General features: G+C 51.2%; 1 protein-coding gene across 2 annotated transcripts in view; it reads left to right on the top strand.

Moving 5' to 3' along the window:
• The window catches only part of HSPA12A (heat shock protein family A (Hsp70) member 12A), a 174468-nt gene that overhangs the window by 149680 nt on the left and 5179 nt on the right, over positions 1 to 19609 (top strand). For both annotated transcript variants that reach the window (XM_006071686.3, XM_025273991.2), the window contains 6 exons: positions 5262 to 5378; positions 13106 to 13277; positions 16864 to 16950; positions 17555 to 17659; positions 18357 to 18615; positions 19300 to 19403. In XM_006071686.3, the coding sequence (XP_006071748.1) occupies positions 5262 to 5378; positions 13106 to 13277; positions 16864 to 16950; positions 17555 to 17659; positions 18357 to 18615; positions 19300 to 19403 (844 nt within the window). The remainder of the gene's footprint in view (positions 1 to 5261; positions 5379 to 13105; positions 13278 to 16863; positions 16951 to 17554; positions 17660 to 18356; positions 18616 to 19299; positions 19404 to 19609) is intronic.

Raw genomic sequence — 19609 nt, 5'->3', positions numbered from 1 at the left:
TGGAGTGGGATGCCATTGCCTTCTCCCAGAAATAGGGCTAGCAGAAGTGAGAACGTAATACTGCTTTCATCCATTCAAGTACCTTTTGTTTTGAGTACTTCGTGTGGGCCAGGTCCTGTCTGAGTTCTGATTGTGTGGAAACAAACTGCAATGGAGTATGCAGTCAATTGGTGAGTGTCGGGAATTCAGTGAAGGCAGAGATTCTACCCAACAACAGTAGCAGGGAATCCCCCCGGTGGAGAGGGGTTGGGGGCTTCTGACACGCAGCAGCTGGCAGGGCAGGTGTTTCACCTGGTGGAACGGCCCATGAACAGCTCAGGGGAAAGAAAACATAGCCAACCGCTGCGGGGAGCAGGCAGTTTGGAGCAGGCGAAGGGCAAGGCTGCAGAGAGAGCGGGAACAGTGAGCGGGGGATGAGATTGTGCAGAGTCTCAACTGCCAGCAGAAGGAATTCTTCCTGGGCCGTGGGGAACCCTCACGGGACTTCTCTCAGGGTGAGTGGCCTCGAGGGCAGTGTTAGAGGAGGGGAGACCGCCATGGTCCTCAGGGCCTGCAGGGGAAGAAGAGTGACTTGTTGGCAGCTCTCTCAGACCCTGACACAGGCCTGAGGGCTGAGGGCGAGGCTGACAGACCACCTGCGGGCTCATCTGAGGAACCTGGAAACCAAGGAGATAAACAGGATGTAATGGAGGGAGGGAGTGTTTCCTTCTATCAGAGGGGGTGGGGAGAGGACTCTAGGGAAGGGAGTGGGAGGGAGACAGAGGTGGGTTCACTGGGAAGCAGGTGGCCACCAGTCAGAGGCAGGAGCAGGGAGGCCAGTGGGGACCCATGGAAAGGGAGCTGCCATGGGTCCAGTTCAGTTCAGTCGCTCAGTCATGTGCAACTCTTTTCGACCCCATGGACTGCAGCACACCAGGCCTCCCTGTCCACCTCCAGCTCCCAGAGTTTACTCAAACTCATGTCCATCGAGTCGCTGATGCCATCCAACCATCTCATCCTCTGTTGTCCCCTTCTCCTCCTGCCTTCAATCTTTCCCAGCATCAGGGTCTTTTCCAGTGAGTCAGCTCTTCGCATCAGGTGGCCAAAGTATTGGAGTTTCAGCTTCAGCATCAGTCCTTCCAATAAATATTCAGGACTGATTTCCTTTAGGATGCACTGGTTGGATCTCCTTGCAGTCCAAGGGACTCTCAGTCTTCTCCAACACCACATTTCAAAAGCACCATTTCTTCAGCGCTCAGCTTTCTTTATAGTCCAACTCATATGTATACCTGACTACTGGAAAAACCATTAACTTTGACTAGACAGACCTTTGTTGGCAAAGTAATGTCTCTGCTTTTTAATATGTTGTCTAGGTTGGTCATAACTTTTCTTCCAAGGAGCCAGCATCTTTTAATTTCATGGCTGCAATGAAAGGGAGCCGCCTGGGGTCCAAGAAGGCCTCAAAGCAGGGGAGGAGGTGGCCCTCTGTGGGCCTGAAGAAAGGAATTCCAGAGGGACTGACTGAGTGCCCAGAGGAAGATGCAGGCATGAAAGGAGGCCGGTGGGGGCAGGGTGTCTTCAGATTAAGACGAGGAGCCACGGGAACTCAGGGAAAATGTAGGACTTGAGAAAGTCTGTGACTTTGGAGTGTGTTTCAGGTTGGCCATGACGTGAGGACAGGCCTGAGCAGTCCGTCTTTCAGGGGAGGGAGGGATGGGAGGGGACATAAGTCATCAGGCACAATATGGGTGAATGGGGGGTGGTTGTGTACCTGTCGGCTCAGCCAGAGCCTTCAGGAACTTTCTCCCAGCAGGGAACACATTGTGAAGAAAAGTCTAAGGAGATGTATAGGAACTGGGTCCTTCACAAGAGGCTGGCTGGTGTTCAAGGGGCACGTGGATTCAGAGCAGCATGGACTGCTGCATGTTGGACCTGAATAAGCTCGAGTAGATTTTCTCAGAAATCACATCCCTGGAGTGGTCTTGTTGTTCATGAGGGACAGTCGGTGAAAGTGCCATGACAGGAAATGTTCAGTCAGTGCCAGCTTCCTTCCCTTCCAAGCTGGTCTCCACCCTCTGGTGAGCAAACAGCCCAACCAGACAACTTTCCATATGGCTAGGAAAGCCCGTCATTCATCTTTGAGCCTTTTCCTGTTTAAAGAGTTTAAAATAGGCTGGATGGTTAATATAGGCGGCACCCTTAGCATCCCTCTCAACCCATTACAGTCTCACCTACTTTTACAGCCCAATGCAGACCTACAGAGAAATCAGTTCAGTTCAATTCAGTCACTCAGTCGTATCCGACTCTTTGCAACCCCATGGACTGCAGCAAACCAGGCTTCCCTGTCCATCACCAACTCCTGGAGCTTACTCAAACTCATGTCCATCGAGTCGCTGATGCCATCCAACTGTTTTATCCTCTGTCATCCCGTTCTCCTACCTTCAATCTTTCCCAGAATCAGTGTCCTTTCCAAGGAGTCAGTTCTTCACATCAGGTGGCCAAAGTATTGGAGCTTTAGCATCAGTTCTTCCAATGAATATTCAGGACTGATTTCCTTGAGGATTGACTGGTTTGATCTCCTTGCAGTCCAAGATTGCCATCTTGACCTCCTGTCAGAAAGTGAAAGTCACTGTCATGTCTGACTCTTTGCGACCCCATGGACTATACAGTCCATGGAATTCTCCAGGCCAGAATACTGGAGTGGGCAGCCATTCCCTTCTCTAGGGAATCTTCCCAACTCAGGGATCAAACCCAGGTCTTCTACACTGCAGGTGGATTCTTTACCAGCTGAGCCACCAGGGAAGCCCTCAAGGAAATAAAACATGATCAAAAAAATAAACACAAAAAAGGACACAAACAGAAAATGACTGTTTTACTAGCAATCGTACTGGACATATATCCAGAAAAGATGAAAGTATACATGCAAATTTAAAAAGATACATGCACCCCAAGGTTCATAGGAGCATTATTTATTATACAGTAACAAAGACATGGAAGTAACCTAAATGTCCATTGACTAGATGAATGGGTAAAGAAGATGTGGTACAAATAAAAATGGAATATTACTCAGCCATTAAAAAGAATGAAATAATGTCATTTGCAGCAACATGGACGGACCTAGAGATTGTTGTACTAGTGAAGTAAATCAAAGACAAATATCATGTATCGCATATGTGTAGAATCTACAAAATGATACAAATGAGCTTCTCTATAAAACAGAAGTAGATCCACGACATAGAAAACATACTTATGGTTACCAAAGGGGAAAGGGTTGGGGAGGGATAAATTAGGAGTTTGGGATTAATAGACACTGTGCTGTGCTGTGCTTAGTCGCTCAGTCATGTCTGACTCTTTGCAACCCTGTGGACTGTAGCCCACCAGGCCCCTCTGTCCATGGGGATTCTCCAGGCAAGAATACCAGAGTGGGTTGCCATGCCCTCCTCCAGGGGATCTTCCCAATCCAGGGATCAAACTCAAGTCTCCCATATTGCAGGGGGATTCTTTACTATCTGAGCCACCAGGGACGCCCAAGAATACTGGAGTGGGTAACCTAACCCTTTTCCAGGGGATCTTCCTGTCCCAGGAATCAAACTAGGGTATCCTGCATTGCAGGCGGATTCTTTACCAGCTGAGCCACCAAGGAAGCCCTTAACAGACACTACTATGTATAAAATGGAAAAAAACAGGACCTATATATAACACAGGGAATTTTATTCAGCATCTTATAATAACCTATAATGGAAAAGAATTTGAAGTGTATATATATATCTAAATACATATGTAGATATATATATATATATATATATATTTCTGAGGTAGCTCAGTGGTGAAGAATCTGCCAGCCAAGCTGGAGACATGGGTTCAATCCCTGGGTCAGGAAGATCCCCTGGAGAAGGAAATGGCAACCCACTCCGGTATTTTTGCTTGAGAAACCCCATGGACAGAGGAGCCTGGAGGGCTACAGTCCTTGAGGTCGCAAGAGTCGGACATGACTTGGTGACTAAAACGCCAGCACCGGGTTTGAGTTCAGATTTGTCTGGGGAATGTGGGAGCAGGAGGGGAGGGGCAGGTGGCGTGAGCATTGATCAGAGGTCTTCTTTTGTCTTCATGGGCCTGGTTGAGACCTCTGATGCTTCTACCCATCCTGTTTATCCAGGTGGGTCTCACTGATTTTTTATTTTTAAGTATAGTTTATTTGCAATGTTATGCCAGTCTCTGCTGTACAGCAAAGTTACATGCATATATACATTAAAAAATATATTCTTTTCCATTATGGTTTATCCCAGGAGACTGGATATAGTCCCGTGTGCAGTGCAGCAGGACCTTATTGTTTATCCATTCTAAATGTAATAGTTTGCATCTACCACCCTTAAACTCCCAGTCCATCCCTCGTCCTCTCCCTCTTCCCCTTGTCAACCACGAGTCTGATCTCTGTGTCTGTGAGCCTGTTTCTGTGTGTAGATAGGTTTTACATTAACTGAAAGTCAAGGGCAGCACCATTCTTTCTAGGTCATGTTGCTCATACCCTTCCCAGCCTGCCAGGAAAACCCCCCTGATGTGCTGGGCTTGCAGTAAGGTGAGTGAGTGACAAGTCTGATAACAAATGCCACCAGCTGCTAAACATTCCTGTGGGCCAGGCACTGTTCAGATCCGAGACCAAAAGTAACAATTTTGTTAAGACCTTTCTTGGCCTTGAGTGTCAACACAGACCCGGGTCTGGGTGCAGAGTTTGGCTCTGCTCCTTTCTAGCTGGTCAGTCATCACAGAGATGCTGAGCACATCTAGGCCTTAGTTTGCCATCTGTAGAGAAGGGGCCGTGCCTTCCTCTTCCAGACAGGGTTCTCAAGTGGGTTCATGGAGATGAGGTATGGAAGGAGCTTAACAGACTGACATGGCAGAGGGAGCTGTCAGGAAGTGGAGCTCTGAGAAAACGATCAATCCTCCCAACAATGCTATGAGCTTACTCTTATCCCCATTGTGCAGATAAGGAAGCTGAGGCCTGAGAGGTGGTCACTTGCCCTACATCACAGGACTAGAAAGTGACCAAAGGCCTCAGATCTGCCCACCTCCACCTGCAGCCACATCCAGTGAATGAAGGAGCTGGTTAGCTCCCTGTTTGCTGAAAATTCAGACAACGGATTCTTGTTCCTGATGCTGGTTAGGTTCAGGGGGCTGCAGAATAGATGCCCCAAAAGTTTGTGGCCAAGAAACCTGGATTTTCGACAAAGCCGCAGGAGGACCAGTTCTGCCCACTTGACCTGTTGCATTTTCTCTGGCTTCAGGAGCTGAGCGACCAGGCCGGTTCGGAGTTCGAGAACTCTGATGTCAGATGGGTCATCACAGTGCCTGCCATCTGGAAGCAGCCAGCCAAGCAGTTCATGAGACAAGCTGCCTACCAGGTGAGCACAGGGCTGGGTGCAGGTGGGGGCCCAAGATGTACATGGTGCTGGCCGTCACCCCACTCAGCTGACCCCCAGCATTCAGAGGCCTCCTCAGGAGGCAGCGAGAGGTCACCCACAGCCAGGAGGTCAGGAGCCTTCTCATTCATCAGCTTCCTCCCTGGCAAGGATAAGGGGTCTGATGGACAAGGGGAGGGGCTGGCATTGGTTTTCTTTCTGGCTTTATTCATTTCCAGGTCTTGTTGTCAAGGCCTGTCTCTCTGAGGTCAAGGGCTGCCTCTCTGAGTAGGTAGCGGGGGAGTGTAGGGAGAAGCCCCTTACAGTGAGGAGGTCAAGGGGGATGCCAGGCTCTGGGGCGGGGGTGTGGTGTCCTCTGGGCTTCGGCACCTTGGGCAGTAGGAGCACCAGCAGCACCAATGGCCAGCCCATCCTTCATGGGTGCTGGAGGGCATCACTGGGGCCACAACCCTAACCCTAACCCTCGTGGCCTCCACCCCTCACACTTGCAGACAACTTGTGCCACGGAGGGGCTCCCATGAGGGGCTGACTTCATGGTGGGAGTAGCCAGCCATATTGACCTGCTATTATGATCCCGGGACAGAGTGGGATCCTTTTGTGCTTAGTCCCCTGGGTTAATAAATGAGTGCTCACCCTGGGAGTCAGCTTCCAGAACCTTCCACCTGAACAGGCTGGGGAACATCACCCATGTCCTCTGCCATGCTTCCTGGAGTTAGCTGCCCTTCCCAGGAGACACACCTCTAATGCTGAGTGTGTGGCCACAGACTCAAAGGAAAGGATGGACCTTTCCTTTCAAAAACCTCAACTGAATCCACCCTGAGCACTAACCCTGGAGAAGGAAATGGCAACCTACTCCAGTATTCTTGCCTGGAAAATCACATGGACTTCCCTGATGGCTCAGACAGTAAAGCGTCTGCCTACAATGTGGGAGACCTGGGTTCAAATCCTGGGTCAGGAAGATCTCCTGGAGAAGGAAATGGCAACCCACTCTAGTATTCTTGCCTGGAAAATCCCATAGACAGAGGAGCCTGGTAGGCTATAGTCCATGGGGTCCGAAAGAGTCGGACACGACTGAGCGACTAACACACACACACACTGAGCACCAGTCAGATGGGCCTGGGCGCACCTTAAATTGTCCTCCATGCCTGGGGCTTTACTCCAGTTCAGGGAAGGACAGTGTCCCCTCCTTACCCCACCCCTGTTCCGCTCCTTCCCTCCACTGCCCCAGCCTGTCTCCTCTGCTCTCCCTTTCCTCTGTTCAGCGTGAGAATCTGGTTCAGTCTATGCATCTGCCAAAAATAGATTTGTTTTTATAGGGACGAAGAAAGCGGGTAGAAGTTCCAGAAACAGACAACTTCTTTAAAAAGGAAGAGATTCAAGTGCAGTTTCACTGCCCACGGGAGCCCTGGGCATCAGGGAGCTCTTCCTAGGTGTCAGCCCTCAGGCAGAGTCCAAGGATCCAGAGACGGGACCCAGGGACCCAGGTGTCTGCTGAGACACACTATCCAGGGGCCTGAGTTTTCCCAGGAAGGATCCTCAAGATTCATCGTTTGGACTTTTTTCATTTTCCAGCCCTCAGGAAGACTTCAGCAACAAACATGTGACCTGGAAACGGGACAGTTCTTATTTTTAGCCTGAAAAAGTAAGAGGTGCAGAGACTGGTAGATTCGTCAGGGCTGTGAAGTCCTGGGCCAGCTCTTTAAAGGATGCCTCTCTGGGTGGGTAGCTGGGGAGTGTAGGGAAAGACCCCTTACACTGAGGAGGCCAAGGGGGAAGCCAGGCTGGAGTGGATGGGGTGTCCTTTGGGCTTTGGCACCTCGGGCAGTGGGAGGGCCAGCAGTTCCTGGGCAGGGCCCAGGTGACAAGCATGGATGGAAGGGATGGGAGGATTTGCTTCCTGAGGCCAGGAGATGCCCTGCCAATGGATCTGTCCTCTCCTTACCGGGTAACGTTTGTCCAGGGCACTGTTTGTGCAGCTTAATTTGGGGCTCTTGTTGATACTTGTGTTCAGTTTACAGTCACTGGATGGATTTGAAGATGGCAGGGACCAATTGTTCATTCATTCTTTGTTCACTGTTTCATTTATTCATTAAACAAGCCTGTGCTAGCAGCCTGCTTTTCCAGGATGCAATAGGTGCTCAGGTCATGGGACAGGGGCCCTGCTCTCAAATTGCTCACATCCAAGTGGCTCATTGAAGCCATTTGTACTTCTGGGAAGGGGTCTGTAGCATGTTAGGGGCACCCTCTTTAGCCTATCTTCTGGAAGAGTCTTCAGGACAAAGTGAATGGAGTTTGCTACTCTCCCAAGTTAGCATTTCTCCAACTCTTCCTTCCTCACCTCCCATTTATTATACAGAGTGAGAATGGTGGCTGTTAATCTTCTTATGTGTCAGCTTGACTGGGCTTCAGGGTATCCAAATATTTGGTAAAATATCATTCCAAGTATTGCCATGAGGGTGTTTCTGGATGAGATTAACATTTTACATTGATTGACTAAATAGACCAGATTGCCCTCTCTAAGGTGGGTGGGTCTCATCCAATCAGTTGGAAGGCCTGATTTTGAACAAAAGGCTGAACCTTCCTAGATAGAGTAAGAGGGTATTCCTCCTGCCTGCCTTCAAATTGGGACATTGTTTCCCCTGCTTTTGGCCTCAAACTGGACTCTTGCTTGGTCTTGAGCCTGCTGGCAAGGGAATTATACTGTCTGCCCTCCAGGGCCTCCAGCTTGCCGACTGAAGTCTTAGGATTTGTCAGTCTCCACAATCATGTGAGCCAACTCCTTATAATAAACCCCTTTCTATATATACAAACATTCTACTGGTTCTCTTTCTCTGAAGAAATCTGACACATAAAGAACCTGAGCAAAAAGGACAATTCCTGGCCCACCCAGCTTCTGAGACCTGAGCCTTCCCAGCAGCCCTTCCACCAGAAGCACGGCCCACCGGCCTGGCTTCACGCAGATGAACAGGCAGGGCGAGCAGGATGGTTTTCCATCAGGGCAGCTGGGAAACTGGTCAGCCCACCCTGCGTACATGTGGCAAATGGAGCCCCTCCTTCCAGGTTCCTGGGTGCAAGTTCATGGCACTGTCACGTGGCTGAATGTCAACCTCCCATCAGCCTGGTGGAGGAGGAAGAGGCCTGGATGAAGAGAGACAGAAGCAATCCTGGGGAGAAGCAGGCCTGCAAGGGCAGTGGGCCTGGGGCCTAAACTTGAAGGTCTGTGATTCACGGCCAGTGAGGACTGCCCAGCACTTGACATGGGGGCAGCTTCATCTGTGAATCCCCGCAAACCCCTCTTGTGTCAAGTGATTGCTGAAGAAGTGGGTTAAAGCTCCATCTTTTGTGATCCACCTTCTTGGGGCAGCTTTAGACCCTTTAAGAGCATTCACTGGAAAGATGGCAGCAGAAAGAACAGCTGATGCCTCTTCTGAGGCCCTCAGAAAAGAGCTAGAATAGGAGACAGTTCCACTGTGTCCTGCATGAATCATGCATAGGAAGTAGTGTAGTGTATTTCTAGATGAATTTTGCTTAAAATGTGTAACTCTCATAGGTTCCAGACACCTGTTAAATAAATTATATTGCCATACCCATGATGATCTCATCTAACACAGAGCTTGCATTTGCCTCCCTTTCTGAACAAGCAGTGAAAGATAATCACATCAAGAAAGAAACCCAACCCCGTGACACTCAGAAGCCCTGCGGCTGCAGCTCTTTGCAAGTCGATCGATGCCAGGCCAGCCAAACACTCAACTAGGCTGGGCCTTTTACGCAGCTGTGGACACAGCCCCTTGGCAGATTCTCCTGGCTGACTGCAGGGCCGAGGAGCAGAGAGGTCGGGGTGGTAACCGCCCTCGTCCTTGGCCTCCCTGGAGTGTGGTTTTCTCACCCCGCCGCCCCTCCAGTGGAGCTTGTGACCAGGAAACCGAGCTCTAAAAACTAATACTACGACAGAGCTGTTGCTGGCCCAGATGTGGAGAGTCAGATGGAGGAGACTGCTCTTGGTTCAGAGGCTTTCTGACTGTAGAATCCTCAGATCATGCCTGCAAAGCTCACTTGAGAGGGGCCCGAGAATCGCAGAAAGCCTAGCTGGAGGGATGGGCGATTCATTCATCAGGCAGCTGCCCTCTCAGCACCTACTGTGTGCTTTAGGGCCAGAAGACCTGACAGCTGCCCTTTGAAAACACCCCTTCTTGCAGGAGAAGTTAGACAGGTCTGCACGGATCAACGGTGGGAGGCAGAACATGCCACGTGCTGGGCCGGGGGGGGGGGCGGTGGGGGGCTGCTGAGCAGAGGGAGAGCTCACACTGAACAGAACTGTGGCCATGGGATACCAGCTCCAGGGGTAGAGTTACTGGAAGCGGAGAGTGAGCTGTTCCATCCTGGCTGACCCTGAACTGATCCCAGGCAAAGACCCCCGGGGTCTCTTGTAGCCCCTAGGCCAGGGGACTTCTGCTGAGGACAGGGAGTGGTTTTATAGACAAACTAAGCTTGCATTTCAGGGCACAGCATCCTGCTCAGAGAGAAAGACATCTGGGTTTGCAAGAGGCTGGCGGAGATATCTGCATTTCCTCCTTTTCTGAGTCTCCTGGCAGCTCCGAGAAGCCTCCCGGGGATATGGAATCTGTGTAGAGACAGCTGTCTTCTCTGGCTTCTCTCTCCGCTCTGCCTGTGGCCTCCCTGAGCATTGGCTGGTGGGGACATGGCACCTTGGTCTTGCTGGGGAGCGGGGACAGGGGCTCTTTCAAGGAGAGGAGTGTGGTTACTTGGTCCTGGGCCTCCCAGACACTGCCAGGCCATCCCCTACCCCCAAACTTGCCTTTCCCTCCCCTCTGGTTTGGGGTCCTCTTCACCTCCGCTTCCATCTGCATCTTCACCCGGGTACCGTGGGGAACTCCTCACAGAAATGGGTCAAAGCTTTTGCTGTGGAGCTGAGCCCAGTCCAGCTGGGGAGGGACAGATGAATGGTCCCCTGAGGGGTGCAGCCCCGGCTCTTTGGGGGCAGATTCGGATCAGTCTGCTAGTCTTTCACATCTTCAGGATGTGGGAGCATCCCGGTGGGAGGTGATCTCAGTCAAACACCAAGGGACTCTTGGACACCCTTGAATTGTATCATTCTACTCAAGACCCCTCACTCCTCTGGACTTGATGTGATTTTCCATGGATGTTTCACATGTAAGTTAGCCTATTCAGAATTTCCGGGAAGGCCTGGAGAGGAATGAAGATGTCTGTCTTCTCTGCTCCTTTGTCCCCTGCAGTCCCCATTGCCCCAGACAGGCCCTGGACCCAGCTATTCTCACCAGCCATGTGGGCACCGCCTGGCCGGCTGACGGGACCGAGAGACAGGAACGTGCCTTTCCTCCTTCACACCGAGTCCCGGGCGCCCTCTGCTCTGCCCTCCGCAGCCTCCTCCCATCCTGAGCTTTGCAGGAGAGGCTTGTGTATCCTGGGCCTGCTGTTGTTGTTCATCTTTCCTTCTTCCTCAGTCCACGTGGTGGGAGCCGGGCCTGTGAGCTCCTGGTCTAGAAGGGTCTTGGCTTTATGAGGATGGAAGAACCAGGCCACGAGCACTGTGCTGTAGACAGGGCTCCTCCTGCTGTCACTCTGGAGTTTTTCTTCTGGGATCCTGGGGAGAAAGGTTCAGAGGTTCCCCTGTTCCTGGCAGCACTTGCCGTGGGTAACCCGTGGCGTCTTTCATCAGGCACTTTAACCCTCGGCTGCCTTTTTACTGAGGATGTCTGATGAGATCCTGCGAGAAAGTGAGGCTGGGGGAGGGGGCACTTTAATCCCTTGGACCAGAATCTTGGCACACACCTGCGTCAATCACCCACTGACCCGTGTAAGCTCAGGGCAGACCTGGCCTCTTCAACCTGGGGGCCCGGCCGATGGGCAACATCCTGCTTGTGTGGTTGGGCTCAACTGAGGCAGGAAGGAGGCAGGTTCCCGGTGGAGGGTGAAGCCATGTGTGGTTCCATCTGGTTTTGTAAAGGACAGTCTTCCAGAAGGGTTCTGCCCTTGGCAGACATTTAGTTTTGGCGAAGTAGAGACTTTGTCACCTGCCGGCTGATGGTATCTGAGACCTAATTGATTGGTTCATGTGTGATAATACGGTTATTCGGGAGAACAGATGGCAGCAGGTATAGGCAGTCCTGCCCCAGGCTAAATGAGTGGAGATCGCACCTTCAAACCAGTTCAGGAGGGGAGTGTTAGGGGCACCCAGGAGTTCTGTCAAAGCATGGAAGCCTGGGCCCCACTTCAGTAACTGGAGTTACTAAGAGCAGGAGGCTCAGAACCAGTTCTAGAGCCAGTCTGTGGGGCCTGGGCTGGCTCTCACTTCTGTTGGATACCCTGGAGCCAAGACTGTCCCAGTTTGGGCACTGAGAGATCAGTGTCCCAGGAAACCCAGGACAGTTGGTGACCCTACCTCTCCAAGCCTTGGTTTCTTTCTGCATAAAGTGAAGGAGTTGGATAAAAGTTGTCTGCAATTTCTAACCTCAACTCCCCTCCCTTCCTTGCCCAATAATTGACCCTCCAAAGCCCTTTCTGCTCATGACCCTAGGCTGGCTCTTCCCCATGGGTCATTTACGAGTGTGATGTTAGGCAGACCCTGGCTGACAAGATGAGCCTGGGGGCCTTCTCCTGGGGCCTGGGGAGAACTGGGGGCCTTCTCCAAAGTGGATGTTGCACCCGGGGACCATCCCGGGTTCCCTGGGAAATGGCAGCAAAGACAGCAAACACAGCGGTGCCGGAACGAGCTAGTTTTAGTTTCCCGTTGTGTTGGCAACCAAGGACATCCATGCGCACGGGCAGCTTCAACAAGCAAGCACACCTTGTGCTCCAGGTCAAGGCCAAACCGGTCTGTGTCTCTGTGCAGCCTCAGAGGGGTGTTCCCAAAGTCCCCTGGCTGCCCTTCGAGAGGCCTGGAGGGGCTGTGGCTGGAGCCAGCCAGGCGTCACGGGGCAGACGCACATCTGCTGTGAACAGGAGAGGGGCTTTGCACAGGATAACTGCCAGTGGGCTTTCCCCCGCATCTACGACCTGGGGACTCTGTGGATTCCAGGGTGAGGGTGAGGGGCTTTCTCCTGGAGCCCCCTCGGTGCTCCGGAGATAACAGGTCGGATGCCCACATAGCAGATTCAGATTCTTGCACAGCTGAGGCCCGGCGATGGCCTTTCTGTTTCCTAGGCCGCCGACCATTGGTGTTTGCTAGGCCTCGGTCCTACCATTTAGTTCTGGAGCCGGAAACAGACCATGATCGCCCTTCCATCCTGGGTTGGTTTTCTAAGTTTTGAGTCCTTTGCCCCTTTGGGCTTCTCAACTGTGGGCCAAGCGGGCCAAACATGCAGGCGGCCTTGAGACTCACAAAGCCTGACACTTGCCAAGAATACTTGTACGTTGACAACCGACTCCAGTACTCTTGCCTGGAAAATCCCATGGACAGGGGAGCCTGGCTGGCTGCAGTCCATGGGGTCGCAAAGAGTTGGACACGACTGAGCGACTTCACTTTCACTTTCTTTCCTTTGCCCAGTCTGGGATGTTTGGGTACCTGGCTTAGGGTTCAGCACCCAGTCACCCCCGATTTTAAGCTCTGCAGGGGCCTGTGGAGGGAGTTTCCCCAACAAGCAGAGGATGAGTGCCCCTTCCTTGGGGGTGCTCACACCCAAGGTGGGGGTGTCCTCAGAGGGGTCCCAGCCTTGCCTTCTGTCTTCCAGGCAGGCCTGGCCTCCCCAGAGAACTCGGAGCAGCTCATCATTGCCCTGGAGCCCGAGGCAGCCTCCATCTACTGCCGGAAGCTGCGGCTGCACCAGATGACTGATCTGAGCAGCAAGGCCGCGGTCAACGGGCACAGCCCCAGTGACTCTGTAGGAGCTGGGTTTGCACAGGGTACCTGCTCTCTCTCTCCCCTCCCCGCTGTCCCCTCTTCAGCCCCCTGCATGTTTCTCTGCCTCAGAGTTTGCAAAGGCCGTCAGGAGCCCTCAAGATGCCAGGAGACCTCAAGATGCTTCTGGAGGAGGCTGGAGTTAAGTACCTCTGTGCTCAGCTCCCCCCTCCCCCAACCCGGCCCCTCCAAGGACACTGTAAACTCAGCAGTGGTTACCCTTGTTCATCACCCACCCTAGTGCCTGAGGGAGGACCCTTCTCTCCCAAGAACATGAGAGCAGTCCAAGAGTGGCTCTTGGCCATGCATTTTACTCAGCTTTTAAGTCTTTCCTATTAACTGATTCTTAATCTAATTCCACTGGCCTGTTATTAATGCCTCCATTAAGACTGTTGATTTATTGCTGACTCATTCATTAGGGCCACTTTGTATGTGATGTGCTCATTGTGAATCTTAACTATAAACCTGGTGAGAGTTGAGGCTAGAGGTGAAAAGGGCGGACTTTCCCTGAGGGGTTGACGCTCATTTAACTGTGGGAAGGAGCACAGCCCAGGGAAACCCAGGTTGGGCATTTTAAGGGCCTTTTTTCTCTCCAATATTGGGTTGGCCAAAAATTCTGTGACAATTTGTGGAAAAACCTGATATTGACCTATATGCAAGTTGCTCAGAAGCTTGCTCCTCAGAACTGTTTTCCCTGGAATGTAGGGCTCTTTAGATCTGTCCAGGGCCATGGTGTCTGCAGATACCCTGGGTCAGTCAGAGCCACGTGGGTGAACACGAATGCTAAGGAGCTGTGGGGGATGGCACTGTGCACCCCAGCTCTGAGCTCTCTGCCCAAGTGAGGACTTCAAGGGCAACACCCCCCCCCCCCCCCCGCCCCACCCCATCACTGCAGCCCACCTCCATCCTGCCCTGGAAGGCCCAGGTCCTGGAGGAGGAGAGGGATGACGTGAGTGAGGACTGTCACCGGTTAGTCCCGAGCTTTCCTTGTTCCTCAGCTTGAAGGCTATTTCTGCACTGCCTGGGACACTGGGCCCCAGGCTCACCCTTGGCGGGCACACATTCCTATCCAGACAGGGCTCTCTTCCTCTTTACAAGGTGACTCTGCCCCAGCGGCCATGCTTTTCATTTTTAACCTAGGATGGAGGAGTCTGTGAACCTGAGCCATGAGACAATGGCAAGAAGTTCGCTTGTCAGTAGGCTGCTGCCCCCTCAGCCGCCAGGGCCATGCCCCCTCAGCCGCCAGGGCCATGTGTTCGCCGCCTGGATCTGATTCACCCAGAGCAAACGGAAACAGGCTTCCCTCCAAGTCTCGGGGCTCGAGTTGCCTTTTTCTCACAAGGCTAGCCTCACTGCTAACTAAACCCAATGCATTCACGTTTTAAATATTCAGGATCGTTGTTTTAATTGGAAAAAAGAGGAATGTCTGACTGGGCTCTCTATTTCATATACTGATCCTTACTCAATTGTTCATAGACAGCCGCTCATGCCAGAATTAGCTGATTGAGCACAGCTCTCCTTGACACTTCTTAAGCACAACATTCACATAGGAGGAACCGTTAGAATGCCTGCCTTTCCCAGGAGCTCAGGAGTTTTTGTTTCTCTCTCCTTTAATGTATCCTATCATGCCCACACTGCTCCATGTCTGTGTCCTGTGCCTTGTGGAATTTGCTGTTGTTTTCTGTGCTCAGAGGGGTGTCTTTGGTTTTTGAAATCCTCATGTTGTTGGCCACCACCCCTCAGAGGGTCAGTGAGGCAGGGGTTCCATCTTAACCTTGCTTTTTGGTGAGACCCTCCCTCCCAGAAGGACAGAGTGCTGTGTGGGAAGGCCTGGCAGAGTGCTTAATCAGGGGGTACCCAGGATGGCATCAGTAGCCTGAGCCCCCCCACCCCGGGCCATTCTCTGCCCTCTGATGCCCCTCCCTGATAGACTCTGTCCCCAGCACTGCAGGGTTTACTGTTGGTATTATTTGACTCCAAAAAGACTTAACGACATTAGTAAAGGCTACATTTTTCACAATCTTGGGCATATTTGCCTGAAAAACAGAATTTTCTGAGTGCTCAGAACATGTTTTACTAGCCTCGCTTGGCCGTTTTTTACACATGCCTTTTCTTGGCCACCTAGGCTGTTTTGGAAAGTTAGTCCCCACTGCAAAGTGTTCAATGTAAGTTCATCTGGAGCTGGGCATAGGAGAGAAGCCCTGAGTCCTGGGACCCCCACCACCCAGGCCTGCCGGAGCTCTTTAATCAGGGACGGCCTGAGGAGCTTAAGGATGGCCCGATGTTGATGTTTGCCATTCTAATCCCCAGAGGAGATGCTGCCTTGTGAACACTGTGCTCCTTGCTGAAGGAAGCTGGAGGGTCAAGGGTCCTTTATTGGATAACAAGCAGCAGATGGATTTGTAGGGCTGAGGGACTAAAGATTTGGTGGGGCGCAGAGTGGTAGATTAGAGCCTTTGTCTGTAAAACCAGGATTGCTCTGAACTGTTCATGGTGGGGGTCATTTGTTGAGTTCACTGTCTCATACTTGGTGCTTTGCCTTCCTCATCACCTACTGTGTGCCTGGTGTCACAGTGGGTGCTGACAACAAACCAGGGGGCCAGTGCCTGCTCAGCCTGCGTGGAACTTGGGCCAAGTAGTATCATCCCATTTTATGGATGAGGAAACTGAAGCCGAGAAAGGTTAAGTGATTTGCCCCAATTCCCATCGTGCCTGTGCTCTGGTGCTTCCCAGGCTCCCTCTCACAGCATCTTTCCCTCCTCTTAACATTCCTATTCAGCGTTTTCAGACTTCACTCTAAATTGTTAAGTCTCAAAGGCAGGGGGTCCACCGTCTGAGGGTTCATATCAGGCTGCGAGACAGAGTTGTGGGAACGCCAAGTCCCTTGACCTCCCTGACCTGGTTTCCTCATCTGAGCACAGGACGATGATTTGGGCCCTGTCCGTCTCACGGGGCTGTCGGGAGCCAGCGGGAGATGAAATACCCATGCAAGGCATCACAGCCACTGAGTACCCCAGCCACCCTTAGGTTGTCCCGCATTGTGCAGGAAAAAGGCGGCGCCGGCTTTGCTAGGTTCAGCCGCGCCACCTTGTGGCGGAAGAGCATATCGACTTCAACTGAGTCTGGAAAGGGCTCCAGGCCGGTTTATCCCAGACCCAGATAGGAAAACATACCCCGCATTCCATGTATCAGACCAAGATCCTTGATGTGAAATTATTTAACCAAGCGCACTGCAGGCCATTTGGCAGACAGCTTCCTCCCTAGGGCAGCAGAGCCAGGAAACTGACCTATTTTATTTCCATTCCCCTGAAACTGTTCCTGGAGGAAGGGAATCTCACCACGGTGAGCTTTTCAGCAGGGCACTGGCTAGCTCCAGGCAGATGAATAGATGGAGGCCGGTGGAAATAGCTCCTTGCTGTGGAAGAGCTGGCTTTGTCATTCCCCATGTTGTATTTATGTAATCATTCCGATCAAGATCTCCAAATGTTCTGTTCCCAAACCTCCCACGCTCTTTCACCTCCACTGACTTCAGGGACTGCGGCTCTTTCATGCTTTCTCACCCGTTGTTATTTTCTTTGTGTTGGCCACTAGCTAAGGAACACACACGACGTAATCGGCAGAGTCGGACCTTTCTGGTGGAGAATGTCATAGGAGAAATCTGGTCCGAGCTGGAGGAAGGTAGTGTCCTTGAATGTCCTTTGCCCTTGCTGGATTTTGTGGGGGTGGGGGTGTGTGTGTGTGTGTGTGTGTGCGTGTGTGTGTGTGTGTTGGCAAAAATGCATTCCTATTTGTTCTTTTTACACTTTTGGAAAATGTTCCAAATCGGTTTTACAGACCTGCTTGCCCAGGGAGAGCTCTTTTTGGAGCTGTAATTTTGCATGTTCTAAAACCATATAGGCTCTTCAGAACAAAAATAGGAGCTGGAACTCACCAGTTCCAGGGTAAGCCTTGTGTTATAAACAGCAGGTCATTCGATGGTGCTGTTACCTTGGCAGGAAGTTGTCAACTTGTACATGCCAGGTATGCAGTGTCGTGTGGCATGAATGCTTTAGTCGTAAAGATTCATTCATCTGTGTTCACAGTCCATGCTTAACCGGGATTTCTAGGCAGACATTATCTCATTCTCTTTAGTCATGAATAACTCGCTGTGCTCCTAATTAGCAAAACCATTGTACTAATGGGTGTTGATGGAGCTTAGCTGGGTACCCCATCATCACCTGCCAGATTGTTCCAGGACACAGTGGACAAGTGGTCTGTATAAAGGATGGCTGTTTTGTACCAGGTGACAAGTATGTGGTGGTGGACAGTGGCGGTGGCACCGTAGACCTGACAGTCCATCAGATACGGTTACCAGAGGGACATCTTAAAGAACTGTACAAAGCAACAGGTAAGCCTGAGAAAATGAGGAAAATGGCTAATTTTCTCATACCCGAGCTGTTTTACTCATTTCTGATTTCTGTCAGCATCTCATTCTTTCAATGCCATCAGCACGTGGGATTATGAGCAGTATGGATGTGTGAGACCAGAGAGCAAAATGCCATTAAATGGCCTTTAAACACAAACTGCCATAACTTGGGTCCAGGCCTAAAGTGAGCCTGTTTCAGATCCTGGCCATGATCATCACCTGTGATTTGTTGCTGTGGCTAAGTTTTCCATGGAGATCCCAGGATGAGACCACCAAAACCAAAGAACGTGCTTGTCCTCTTAGTGGGGATGGAAAGGATGACTAATTAGTAGATCACAAGGACTTGGTGAGGTCTGCTGGCTTCACAGACTCAGTCCTTAGATTTCTTGGGCAGGAATACCACGATGTTCCCAATTAGCTAAATGCATTGATTTTATTTAATATGTAAATAATTTTAAACCGATGGTTGACAAGTGATTTTTATAGGAAAGTTTTCCCATGTGGAATAAGAAGAACCTAAGGGTTTTAAAGAGTAAAAACACACAGCTGTGGTCTGCTGGCTAAGTGGGCCCACGTTTAGGCTACTGTCTTTGGCAAAACCCAGGGTAGGCTGCTACTCAGACTTCGGATTCTGTTTCTATTTTTAACAGAGTGCTCTCCCATTTTGTTCTTGACCTAGGTGGACCCTATGGATCTTTAGGAGTAGACTATGAATTCGAAAAGCTTCTGTGTAAGATATTTGGAGAGGATTTTATTGAGCAATTTAAAATTAAGCGTCCTGCGGCCTGGGTTGACTTAATGATTGCATTTGAGTCTCGAAAAAGGGCGGCTGCCCCAGACCGAACTAACCCACTGAACATCACCCTGCCCTTCTCCTTCATTGACTACTACAAGAAGTTCCGGGGACACAGCGTGGAACATGCCTTGAGAAAGAGCAAGTGAGTCAGGCTCACATTTGGCTCAGGACAGTCTAGGGGGTAGAAGATGTTGATGGGAGGGAGGAAGGGGGTGTGAACTCTGAGTTCCAGTCCTACACGCTTGCTGTGTGACCTTGGGAAAGTGATTCAACTTTTCTGGTCCTTAGTTTTTTCATCTGGAACATGGGCATGATAATTCCACTTACTTAAAAGGGTTGCTGTGAGGGTGAAATGAATTCATACATGCTTAGCACAATGCCTGGGACCTGGAAAGTGCTATCTATGTGTTAGCTATGATTATGCACTAAAAAGTTAAGCTTTACGAAAGCAGGGAAGTTTGGCTCCTGCTTTGTCCCCAGAGTCCACAACAGAACCTGTTGTGGGTTCTGTTGTGGGTTACTGAGCACTGAGTAGGTGCTCAGTAAATATTTGTTGAATGAATTATCACCCTGTCTTTTGCATTAGACTTTAGGTTTCACTGTATCAGGAGAGGGTTGGCCAGAGCCCAAAGTAAAGAGAAACGGAAGAGGTTGTGCCTTAGCTTTTAAGCTCCTAAAGGTCTAGATCCTGGTGGTTTAGGGTATTACTAAGGGATCTTTGGACTTTCAGACCCCCTTGCCCGCTCAGACGTGACAGCTGTTCTGCCAGGGCCCGTGACTTGGGTATCCTTTCTACACTCTCACTCTCTCTCTGCCCGCCCCACAGTGTGGATTTTGTCAAGTGGTCCTCGCAGGGGATGCTGAGGATGAGTCCAGATGCCATGAATGCCCTTTTTAAGCCAACCATCGACAGCATCATTGAGCATCTCCGTAAGTGATCAGCCAGGGCTTGGCCACTTGGTGGGGCAGAGCCAAGAATGGGGACTGGCGTTTCCAGCATCACCCACCAGTATATGTGAAATTGGGATGGTAGGGGGTCCAGGGTTTGGCGCCACGGGTCAGGGCCCCAGCAGGAGTGGGCAGGGCCTGGGCATGTACAAGGGTGGCTGAGAGCCCCTACTCATCTGGGCTTTCTG

Source organism: Bubalus bubalis, chromosome 23, assembly GCF_019923935.1.
Source record: "Bubalus bubalis isolate 160015118507 breed Murrah chromosome 23, NDDB_SH_1, whole genome shotgun sequence".
Taxonomy (NCBI): Eukaryota; Metazoa; Chordata; class Mammalia; order Artiodactyla; family Bovidae; genus Bubalus; species Bubalus bubalis.
The sequence above is the reverse complement of the archived record's forward strand: the minus strand, read 5'-3'. Positions and strand labels throughout refer to the sequence as shown.